Raw genomic sequence first — 13,413 nt, forward strand, 5'->3', positions numbered from 1 at the left:
AACGTTGGGCGAACGTTGTGCCCCAATCAAACTCGGTCTCTGAGTCAAATAGTGTAATGTTGACATTGGCCAACATTGGGCCAACGTTGTGTCCCCAACCAACCTCTGCCTCTGAGTAAGATAGTGTGATGTTGACATTGGCCCAACATTGGGCCAACGTTGTAAACCCAACGCCAACCATCGGCCAACGGTCCAACCATTAGCCAACGTTGGGCCAACGTAGTCATGTTATCTGGGTCTGCGTTTGAAATACAGACATTAGAGTGAACTAATTATAGGTCCGCAGAGTTGATTATGAGTTGTTTTTATAACTGGTAGCCCATCCTGTCCACTCATCGTCACGGTTTGTAACCTCGTAATTACACAGGTAAATACTAAGGTGTCAATCTATATATTTTCACCTATATTTTCCCCCTAAAAAAATAAATTACCGAGAGATGTATCGTTTTCTCCTATCATATATTAATTGACAGTATTTATGAACAGCTGTTAAAACACAGGCCTGTGTAAACGGTAAATCAAAAGAAAGGAAATCTGGGGTATGGAAAACAGAAAATATATATAATGCCTCATTCTCTGAAGATTACGTTGTCTTCAGATAACTAAAATACATGTACCAGTAAATTAATGTCCGTCGAATTTTATTTTAATGATAACATTTACTGGTGTGTACCTGTACACGCAGTGTGTCACTTTTTCTAAGCCTTCGCCCAAACGAACAATTTAGCAAATCTTGAATGAATTAATTTACACTATCCCTTCCACATATCCACACACATTCACCTATACCTAAAATCTAATAAAAATCAGATTTGTGACCATTTCTTTATTTTATCAAGATCGGTTGTAATTAAGAGATCATGTAGGAATATTAATATTAGTGTCCACTATTGCAAACAGTGATGTATCGTCCACGAATAATCGAATTTCATTATGTATGCCCTGTTACGACGCACTTTGAAAAATTACGCACTTTGAAAAATATTTTCAAAGTGCGTTAAATTAGCTACCAAATAAATGAACTTTAAAAAAATAAAATTTCTTTTCAAAGTGCGTTAATATCGACCATATAAACGCACTTTGAAAAATGTGTATGGCTTGGTCAATATTCTTGCAAATCTTATATATGATATAAATAATTGAACCTGTTTGATAACTCTTCGGTATGGTCACTTTACGATATGAAAGTGAGCGATTTTGATTTTTCCATACATGTACTTTGAAAATTCTTTCTCCCTTAATTATTTTACTGAGCTATTTTTTTTTTACAGTTTTCATGCATTTTATGTAAACTAAAATTTATTGAAAAATTTTAACGTCATACCAGTTATATTGTTGTGAAGCATAGGCATCTGTACGGGGGGTGGGTGGGTGGGGGGGTTCACACAAATGTTTAGCAAATACATTTTATAGGCATTAAAAATTGGGGCTTACCTTGGGGGTGTATCCTTTTTCAATTTAAATTATTAAAATCTATAAGTCTAGAATTTGTTTTATGCATTTTTTTCAAAGTGCAATGCCACAATGCCCTCAGTTATGTCATTACAGTTTACATCCACCTCTGTTGCCTTGTGTCAAAAAGTTTTGCACCCGAGTCCTCGTTCACACGTGCGTGGCCGCAGAGAGCCGCGGGCATGTCGGTGTTAAAAATACATCGTGTACTCCGATAGTTATAAATGGAAATAATTGTAAGTGTACCAGTAAGTGACGTTTCCAACTCAAGGGAAAAACCCGAAAAGAATATTTCAATTGCACAATTTTACGGGAATATGCTTGTACATGCAAGTTTAATTATATACATGTATTCATTTTTACATGTACAAAAGTGGCCAAAATATATGCACACTTTTGAGAGATATATCCAAACCTTAGTCTAGAACAGATGCTCTAACCCCTGTGCCACATGGGCGGTGCTCAGATTTGAAGAATTAATTCAAGGCATTTTTATCAAACTTAAGTATGCTGATACACTTTAACCTTGCACTTTCCTGTGACCTTTACCTCACTTGTCTTTAATTTGCATTTTCCTTAGTATTAAAGAAACCATCTGAGATATTTTTATGTAAGCTTATGCATTATTTGAAGGGGATTTTATAATCTATATCCATTTTTTAAGATTTCAATTTTTAGAAACTATTCAAGATATTCTCAATAAACGTCATACATTATAACATTCATACAGATTTTAATGATGCATTATTTACTAATATACACTTGGCGATGCATTCATGTCCTATAGACATATTTCTAGTTAAATCCTTAGCTAAATCATAGTGTTGAACCTAATAAATTCTTCCGATTTGATACTGTATATGCTCAGAAAAATAAGGCTGAACATATCCATTCATTCAGACAAGTCAAGGTTCCTGACAGAGAAACTGTAAATTCGCTACAGTATTTGTACCTGTGAAACATTGTTGATACATGTATAATGCAGGGTGGGACATGACCTTGACTCAAGTTCAAGGTCACGAAAGATAAGATGTTTTGGCTGGATTCATGGACTAAAAGAATATATTAAAAACGTGTGTACTTTTCCAGTCGGTAATACACATACCGTATGATCCCTATTAACCACCCCTGCCCCCATAAGCGCCCCATAGGTCTTTTTTCAATTATTAGAAAACAAGGGCCCTCTACAGTGATTAAAATCATCTAGAATCGTATCAAAAGTCTGCCAAAATTTGAACAAAGTGAAAATGTAACTTGTCTATTATCCAATTTCTCGAGTGGAAAATGAATCATATCGCATAAATTGGGTGGATTATCCTCTCTTAAAGTAAAGTTCGACATTATTTTAGCTGTTCTTTAAAATTTTTGAAGTATAAGAATGACATTAAATATTAATATGAAGAGAATACCAAAATAACCGCCTCCTTTTCGAAATTTTCTAAGCGCCCGGGGCGGTTAATAGGGATTATACGGTATTAGATTTTTATAACAGAGTTTGTCATTGATTGACGCAAGGTCATTTAGAAAGTTCAAGTTCACATACATTCCTTAAATTTACAGCGTTTTTCATGGAAACATTGCTTGATGCAAGGTCATTTTCAGAAAGTTCAAGGTCACATACATTCCTTTACAGTGTTTTTCATGGTGAAACATTGTAAGTTTCTTCCTTTACAAGCCTTTAGGTTGCTTACTTGTATAACTTTATAATGTGGTCTTCACCTAGCCAGGTTACGTCTTCCTATCCGTAGCTCCAACGGAAGACCTATTGGTTGCTTTGCAACGAGCTCGGCTCTAGTTGTTTTCTTATTTGATAATCAGATGTAGATCATTTCAACATAAATGTTATCACATGTATATTTCTGCCCGTTCGTGTGCAAGTTATTTTTGTATCAAATATGTCGACATGCAAGAGAGATATGTTAACATGCAACATAACTATGTCAACATGCAACATAAATATGTTGACATGCAAGAAAATTGCAATAAAATAAAAATTATAAAAAAAACTTCAGAAATCTCAAATATTGCCCACATATGACATCAAACATGCTAGATGCTACTTATTTATGTTAACATGCAAGATAAATATGTCGACATGCAACTTATTTATGTTGACATGCAACTTATTTATGTCGACATGCAACTTAGATATGTTAACATGCAACTTATTTATGTCGACATGCAACTTATTTATTTTGACATGCAACTTATTTATGTCGACATGCAACTTGGTTATGTTGACATGCGAGATAAATATGTTGACATGCAACTTATAAGTTGCATGTTGACATAAATATGTCGCATGTTGACATAAATAAGTTGCATGTTGACATATTTATCTTGCACGTCAACATAACTAAGTTGCATGTCAACATAACTAAGCTGCATGTCGACATAAATAAGTTGCATGTCGACATAAATAAGTTGCATGCCAACATAAATAAGTTGCATGTCAACATATTTATCTTGCACGCTAACATAAATAAGAAGCATCTAGCATGTTGGATGTCACATGTGGGCGATATTTGATTATGTCGATAAGTTTTGAATCCTCTTAGAATACTCTAATAGTAGATTTTCTCATATTCTTAAAAAATTCACTGAAATCAAGCGGCAGTTTTCTGATACTCACTTCTCAGCTGTCTGATACCCCTCCCCCTTTCCCCTTATCATCGCCAGAAACCCTGATTACATGTACGAGAGGGGAAGGGGGGGGGGGTAATCAAACTAGTCAGTACTTATAATGTTTCGTGCTTTTGACAATTTTTATGGTGATCACAATAGAATACTCACACGCTTCCCTGCTTAGGAGCGGGCGAGGGTATGACTTGTAGTTTAAATTAACAGACATTGTCCATTTGTAAATATAATTATGATTTTTTTCTCATTAATAGCTGTCTTGACGGCTATAACTAGATTATAAATTAATTATATTCACTTTGTTGAATGTGATATTTACTTACATCTTCAAATAAAGTTTCAGAATTTAATATCTTCAGAAATGCTGCGAATCTCTTCCTATTTGAGAATGAAATTAATCCCGTGCACCGTAAAAAGAAGTCAAAATATCAAAGTACAATTTACCAAAAGACTGAACTTTAAGAACGGTACAATTCGAAAATAATGAATAGTATAAGTGGGGGGTCCTTGAGCTAGACGGAAGTTTAATTTAATAATATGAAAATCGTCTCCGCGTCTGAGAAAATAACAGCATTTTTGAATCAAGGTGTAGGTGTACGTATTTAAGGATATTTGTTTCAGACACCTTTTAAAGATTTACGACGCTCGTATATATAGGATTTTGACACTATCTTGTGCAAAAAAGGACATGGGTACATGTAAATATCCTTAATCCTTAAAGAAAATATCGTCTGAAGCCACGGTTCGGAGTCTGCATGTAGCTCTGGGAGAGGATCGTGCAATTCGCTGCATTTCATTTCCGGAAATATGCATAGCATTTCCGACATTTTTTGTTTTCATTTCCGACATAATTTTTTTTCATTTCCGAAATTTACCTGTGCGGCAATCCAATTATTTCTAAAAGTAAAAGAAAATGGGATTTTAAAAGTACTTTTACCAAAATATTAATAAAAAATAATAATTAAAAAAAAACACCTTTATACACGTAGCACTAAGTCTAGGTAAAAGAGTTCAATGAGCATAAAACTTTTTCACCACATTTAATGTGCATAAAATTAAATGCAGTGACAGCACCAAACTTATGTCCAAGTCACCAGAATATTGACAAAACTAGATTTCAATGATTTTTTTAATAATTTATTCCTTTAAATTTTTCATAAGTAAAGTTATCAAATCTGTTACTATAGGTACTGCATATGTATTTGAAAAATGTCGGAAATGAAAACTAAAAAATGTCGGAAATGAAAAGTTGATAATTACCAAAAATTCCGGAAATGAAACGCAGCCGTGCATTTCGGCCGTGGTTTGCGACGATGAGAAAATATGTGCTAAGAAATTTTTGAAAAGGGAGAAAAAATACGAAGACAAGAAGAAAAACAAAATTTTGATTAAACAGAGTATAGGGATGTTTGTATCCATGATCCAAAGATAAAGTTGCATATTTTTATTTTCAAAATAATGAATATGTCCTTGTTTTTATTCTTTTGATAACAACGATCTGGAGTTCAAACAATGCCACACAATTCATTTATGAAAATATCTTCCCAACTATTTAAATGATGCAAACACACTTGTTACGATATGAAAGAATTAACCAGATCACATAGAAATGCGAGATCACATAGAAATGTGCTTCCGTAAAATATCTGATCACTTAAGAAACTGATAGTAACGGTCATTTCTTCCGGTTAATCAATAGATAATTAATGACCCCTTCTTCTTTTTAACTTTGAACATGACATATATTTCATAAATCTAAAATTTGCAAATCGCCTCTAAAAAAACAAGATGTTTTAGTGAATCTCTATGACAGCTTTCGGCGAAGTTTCTCAAATGCAAGTCGAACTCTCAAGATCAAGGGATAAAAATATATACCAAAAGTAAGAACTTGGTTTCAATGAATATTACCTGAGTGTGAAATATGAAATCCAAGCAATAACTATTAAAATGTTATTACTGAGGTCAAAGTTTCATGAATGAAGGTCAAACTCCAAGGTCGAGGTCAAAGAGTCAAATTAAAGACACATGGGGGGAAGGCCTTGTCAAAAGCAATACACGTGTTAAATCTTAAAGCCCTAGCTACAATTGTTAAAAAGTTATGCCCAAGCAAGGTTTCATAAGTAGGTCAAACTCAAAGTTCAAGGTCAAACATTCAAAAATATTTAATTCCTTGAAAGGTCTTATCACATTGAATACACATATGATGTATGAAAGTCTTAGAACCAACTGTTCAAAAGTTATGGCCAAGGTTAAAGTTGATAAAATCTTCAAAAGTGGGCCAAATTCCAAGGTCTGGAGGTAAAAAATTTTGGTAACTATACAAAGGCCTTTTCAAAAGGAATACACGTGAAATATGAGAGCCATGGCTTCAACCAATCAATAACTGACATGATACTACTTCACTTAACCTTGAACTTTGACCCGAATTTGCAAAAAAATTTACCAAATGTTAACTTGGCCATACAAATCTTTTGAATGGGTTTTTGCTAGGGTTTTCATACTTTATATGTTTATATTCCTTGTGACAAAACCCGTCATTTTTTACCCTTATCCTTTAAGATTGACCCATTTAAGGAGGCGGGGGGTGGGGGGGTGGATTCCAATAAATTACTAGTAACCAGATATATCTCATTTTAAAAAAATGATATCGTAAGCTGTCAACTATCATTCGGCAAAGAAAAATTTCATACATTTTAGTTTTAAAATCTGATAGTTTTTTGTCTTTGTATTGAGCTCTTCTTCTAAAGGAGATAAATGTAGTAGAAAAATGGCCACAACTGCGCAGCCCTCTTAAAAAAATATCTATGGTCACAACTTTTGAACTGTGAGTACTAATGACTTTTATTTTTTATAATGTATATTTTTTTCTGTAATGCGAAGCTGTTACACAAATAAATATGCAAGAAAGATTAGATTACAATACTATTCTATCTTTAAGTTTGAATTTAACTGCAAAAAAATGAATTGTACTTCAGACCATATCGAACGATCAGAAACTCTCTATGACTTGATACATTCAAAATCTCCGTGAGTTTTCCAAGTGCTAAATGCCTCACTGGCAGGTTTGATTAAGTCTACAGATGGCTTCTGTAAGCATGGGGATTGATTTGAGAGAATGTCTCAAAAGCTGTGCTAAATCCAGGATGAAGTCGCGATTTAACCAACATCATGTCACGATGCAATGAAACTTGATTAAAAGTATCGACTGAACCCGACATTTTTTTTTTTGGAAGTACAGGTAGATTTTCGTTATCTGTCGCCGTGAATAATAATAGCGGACACCGATTTACAAATCTATGTGTCCGAAGATATGTTGAAGGTGACGTTCGGAGACACGGTGTCCGTTCCCTGAGATGACGCGGTGTTTTCGCTGATTATGTTGTGTCTATTTTTGATGTGGACGTTTATTTTCCCGGTGACCGACAGTGTGGGGTTCCCGACCCGCTTTGGATGTACATTGGGAGCGGAATGTACTCCAGGTGTAAGTTCATTACAACGTTGTCATCGAGATAAGACATTAGTTACATGTATGGCAGCCCTGCCATTTGTGATTGTTCAGAATACATCGTATATAGGCATCTCAATTCCTACATTTATATATTTTTCAAAAACAGTCACTTGTAAGTGATCAGTTGCGGGAAGATTTTTTTACTGTGTTTTACAATGCATTGGCGATGCCATACTTCTTGTAGATAATTTATAACCTTTAACCTTAAATTGATTGTAGTTTTTCTAGGTTCAGGATCTTAAATTTCTTAATTGTAAATAATTTCCATAAAGAACTTATCTACAAATTTGAATTGATTCCAAGGGTGACCATCTGATGTTATTTGTATGTCTGTTGACAATGAAGATAGTACGTAGTCATTTATCTATTTCTTTGATTATTGGACAGGTCTTATATGCCAGGGAGTTACCTATAAGGAATTAAAACTTCCGAACCCTATTTTATTTTTGAGATTAAGACTTAAGAATGCATGGATGAATTTTCTATGCAGGTAACATCGTTTGAATTGCTGTATTTTACCATCACACGGTTAGAACAATGTTCTTGAGAGGTTCACAAGATACATGTAGAAAGCAAATGAAGAAATTCAAAATATCTCTGCTCTATATTTTAATTTTAAAAAGTTTTATTGTGTTTAAGTTACAAGTCAAGATTTTAAAAAAAGTTTTATTGTGTTTAAGTTACAAGTCAAGATTTTAAAAAAAGTTTTATTGTGTTTAAGTTATTACAAGTCAAGATTTTAAAAAAAGTTTTATTGTGTTTAAGTTACAAGTCAAGATTTTAAAAAAAGTTTTATTGTGTTTAAGTTACAAGTCAAGATTTTAAAAAAAGTTTTATTGTGTTTAAGTTACAAGTCAAGATTTAAAAAAAAGTTTTATTGTTTTAAAGTTACTAGTCAAGATAAATATTTTTATCATTCAATAAGATGTGTTCTCTATATATTTAAATAAAAAAAGTGTTTGATTTTATCCATTTGTACAAATTTTGAGCCGTTCAGACTTTTTATTCTCGATCCATAAAATGTGCCCTTTTCCCAGTGAGTGTGTTTATTTTCAAAGTAGAATGTTCCCCTTAAATTCAAAAATATAAGAGACAGAATAACAGAACTTGTTAGCTTTATTCCTCCAAAGAGAAAAAAAGAGATGTAGTTGATAACAAACAACAGAAAGTCAATGTATAAAGAACATAAATTATAAGATTTTCCCCAAAGACAGCTAATTTTCTCAATTGATCCAATCCCCCAAAAATGTTGAGAACAAAAATATATCTAAAAAGGTATTAATGTGTAACAAGTAGATAAATATTATAGTTTTCCCACCAAATTTATTTAAAATATTGCTCATTTCGATCGGAAGAACTTAAAACCAACTTAATTTCATTACAGAATGATCTGAAATGCAAGACAGATTATCGGGACGAACTGGATGACGAAAAAAGTAGGCTGGGCTTAATTTATTTTTAAAAAAAAATCTATTTAGAATAGTATACATTGTAACATACATATACTGGGTACTTTGCATGCGCGCACTGGAGAATACATGAAAGGTTTTAAAACTTTCTTTATATATCTAGCAATTAGCTCCAAGCTTATTTTGTTTTAAATATGCTGAAAAACTCGGATGAGAAACACAGCTAATCACAATATAATTAAATCGAAAGTTTAATTTATATTACATCTAGTTGGAATTTAAAACCTTGCTACGTGCTTTGTGCTTTAATTAAGTACTTATTTTGAACATGATTTATAATCATGACTTGTGAATATCATTCGAAAAAGAGCAAGAATAAAGACATTTTTCAAGATTTGGTACCGGTAAGAGAGAATTCACCACTGATTTATTTATGTTCTTGGTGTACTTGTCAGTGCAGTGGGAGTGGACGGAGAGCTTCGGTCCCTCCGAGCCGACAGCTCTACAGTCTACTGTCCATCGAAATGGTGACGTCACTGATTTCACGCTTCAGTGGAGAGGACCAGACGATTGTAAGTCATAGACCAAATTTATAAAGAAATGATATTTATCAGGAATTTGACCATTTTAAGCTCTGCAGATTCCGCAAAAGTGCGCATGCACTTTGATCAATACCCAAACAGACTGTGCTGATTTTTATTACATTCACATGAAAGAATTGGAATTTTTCAACATCAATATTTGAAATGGCAAGGTAACAAGGATGTTAAAAGAAATGTGTCCAATATCCACAGTAATATCCAAGTGTTCTCTCAATTATGTTCATGAATTTACATAAAATATCGTCTTTTATTAATTGGATACAGCTTCCGTTCGAGATTTGCAAGGATTTCTAATCGAATACGAGGATGGTGATATTTTTCACGAATTTGTTATGGATCTCCGAGGAAATGAGTTAGTTTTTCAGAGACCAAATGCCACGGTAGGACAAAAAGTAGTACATAATATTATGTAATCTGTATAGTACATGTATTTAGTTTTTTTTTTTTTTTAAAAAGACAACCCCCCGGAAAAGTAGTATTACATTTTACGCATGAAAATACTAAAGTATATACGAAATTTTAAAAATAATAAAAATTTTATGAATATCCGAGGCTAAGATTATTAAATAAGTGTGGAAGGGGATAAGGGGGAGTGTGAATGTGTTTAAAATCTTATTATTTAACTTGACATGTCACTTTTGAAATCAAAAAAAAAAAGAAAGAAAAGATTATTAAATAAGTATAGTACATGTTTTTATGGGTTTTTACAATGTAAAAGCGGTCAAAATATACTATTTTGCAATATTTCATGGGGAAAACACTTTAAGAGGTAATTAAATAAATGTGCTACAGCTTCTTCAAATATGTGTGTGCTGTGAAAGGAAACCCACAGGAAATCATTCCTTAGTTAACCGATGCATATATGGAAAGAGAATAAATAACTGAAAAATCACTTTGATCAGAAGATTAAGACATTAATCCGTTCTGGAGCACTCAGTTAATAACGTGAAGGTTTGACAATTGATTCCATGGCATATTTTCTTTCCTTTGTTCTAGAAGATAACATACCATATGGCCTGTCACCATAGCAACCCCTTCTCAGAAGCCGTTACGCTGCGTGTTTACGTCACGAGTCTACCAAAGTCCTTCAACCCTGACCTAACAGACAAGGTCATCAGGGGCAACATTTCCATATTCATTCCAAAATGTGAGATAAATTTTCAAATTTAAATGTTATTTTATCTCAATTTTTATTATTTTATCTAACCACAAAAAATCTTGTTCGATACCTTACATGTTGCAGATGTACTAATAGCAAGTTGTTGCGTCTTTAGTCCTATGAACGCTATTGCTGAGTGCAGGTTCATTGTGGGACGAAAAAGAGAGTATGCAAGTATATAAATTTAAATAATGTTCCTGGTTTCGTTCTAGATATATCTCCAAACCCTCCCAGGGAAGTACCGAGTACCCAGAGTCTCAGAACGTCACGGAACGAAGAGACATTAACGACAGAAGGAGTCGGAAATATTCCATTCATCATTCTTGCTATTATTCTGTCATTTATCGTCTTTCTAGGAATTCCCGTATTTTTAAAGTTCAAAGGTTAGTGACAAATTACAATCAATAGATACTTTTTGAGTAATTTTTCAATTGCAAGATATTGTACATTTTTAATTTAATTATATCTATAGGAAAAGCAGTTTGGATGAAGATGAGAATTCTTCGGAAAAGACGAGACCCTGCCCATGTTTCCAGTCAAGGTATTTGTTCCTTTAGCATTACATTCGGATACTTAGTTATAGACTAATACTTTAATTTCAAGGAACTGACTGTTCCAAACATGTATCTTTAAAAGCCTTATGAATTTTTGTATCATGTTTGCATGGTTTTATTTTAATTTTTTTTTTTTTTACAAATATTGCACTGAATATTACAAAATGGAAGAAGGGATTTTAAAATATTTTAAAATACTTAAAATCTTACAATAAAAAACTTTATTGTCTGAAGTAATTACTTATAAATAATTGAATATATATTGAAGATTGTGATAAAGGATGTGGTCTCAAAGATACAACTGCAAAGAAAATTGTAATAACTGAAGAAACACAGAAAAGAATGTGCCAAGAAGTCTGTGTTCCATTTATTGTCGAATACGAAACAATGACGTCACTTCCTCATTGTGAACCGTGTTACAAACATATGGACAGCTACGATTCTGGTTTTCATTCGGATTGTGCAGTGCCTTACGCTATTGATTCAGATTCAAAATATGAAACAGAGAAAGAAATTGCAAGAGAATCAGAGAAACAAACAATGTTACCCAGGACTAGTCATGTGAAAGCGGAAGTCGATGGAGGGCGTCGTTCATTCTCGTTGTTTCACGCCCCGCCATCAGAAACTGGTTCAGTGACGTCACTGGATTCAGAAATCTTGGAGAGAGAAATTCTTCGGATAAATAAGATTAATACCATGGAAGATGAAAAGGGTTGACTTTAAACCGGATTTTATGTTGTACATGTTTACATTTTTCCAATGTAAAGAAATTGGAGAATGCATTTCTCCCTCTGGGCCAGTTTATATTGCCTATCACTCGCTAGACCTGATATGGACTAAGTGTCAATGTATTAGAATAGTTGAATTTCATTTGTGTTGACCTCTATTTCACATGGCAACATATAAACTTCTCCACATTTTGCGTTTGACAATGAATGCAAACACATCATTCTGTCGTATTTTGACGGATGTATTTCATTTTTACCGTTAGGCTTTTATTTTTTAATTTGACTATGAAATATCCCATCTACTTGTTCAAAACACGGTGGATGTGTACGACCAACAGGGGATGCTTGCTCATTCTAGACACTTTATCCCAATTTTATATGGGAAGGTGTACTTTTATGCCCTGTTTAGAGACAATGTCTTTTAGTCATTTTTTTTAACCTTTGTAAAATGGTATAAAACATTTATTGGTTTCTCTGGATTTATTATGTGCACATTTATAACGTTATATATTTGCGCTTTATTTATCTCGGCTTGTTTTTCTTGTCGAATGGTACAAAAAAATGAATTTAATGTATTAGATATTTACTGGATTAATTAAATTTTTGCAATAATGGTATATGATAATGCAAATAAAATATAATAATTTAAAATAACGTTTTTGGTTAAAGTTATACAAATAAAGAATATTTGGGTAGTAGAAAACATTGATTTTTTTCTCGCTAAGCCTTACCCTCTGTCGGGTGAGAGACGTGTTTGTGACGTCCCACACATTTTATAAGCTGTGGAATACATTACCAACTAGATGAGCTATGCTGTAGCTCTTTTCCTTATAAGCATTGTTGCGGGACAGTGGTGGTGGGGATCATCACTTCCTGGACTTATCGTAGCTTCTATTGCACTTGTTTCGATGTCTTTTGTATTTGGTATCGTAAATTGTATCGATTATGCATCAAAAACCATTACGTAGAATTGTGCGTAAGAAAAAAAAATGGTCACATTAACTTAGATTTTAAAATGTTACAATCTGGAAATTTTCCTATTCAAATGCTAAATCTTTTTAACACACGGGTTATTGGCATAACAGGTTCTTGCAGAGTTTCCTTTATAATCAGTTCCAAACAACAATCGTGAATGTAAACGTCACAACGTGGCCCCACAAAGAGTGGTGATGGGGGTCGGGCTGGCTTTCATATCACTTTTAACTGTCCTTCGTCACGATGTCCTGCCCCTCTCTTTTGCCCTCTGGGGTCCAATGCTCTGTTCTGTCTGTTGATGACCGGGGTCTATTTTGCGATTTATGTACCAGTTTAAGTTCATTTAATTATTCTCTCAAAACCATTTAAAATACATGGTACATGAG

General features: G+C 33.4%; 1 protein-coding gene across 1 annotated transcript; it reads left to right on the top strand.

Annotated features, from left to right (window-relative positions):
* Positions 1–9,464: 9,464 nt before the first annotated feature.
* Positions 9,465–12,058, top strand: LOC134230003 (uncharacterized; the record flags this gene model as incomplete). Its single annotated transcript, XM_062711780.1, has 6 exons — positions 9,465–9,581; positions 9,876–9,991; positions 10,608–10,758; positions 10,983–11,153; positions 11,243–11,311; positions 11,605–12,058. Coding segments are annotated over 6 exons (1,061 nt in total), but the record flags the coding sequence as incomplete, so codon positions are not given.
* Between the last annotated feature and the right edge of the window lie 1,355 nt (positions 12,059–13,413).

Source organism: Saccostrea cucullata, unplaced genomic scaffold, assembly GCF_032062105.1.
Source record: "Saccostrea cucullata isolate Sc308-1 unplaced genomic scaffold, CSIRO_AGI_Scuc_v1 ctg23664, whole genome shotgun sequence".
Classification (NCBI taxonomy): domain Eukaryota; kingdom Metazoa; phylum Mollusca; class Bivalvia; order Ostreida; family Ostreidae; genus Saccostrea; species Saccostrea cuccullata.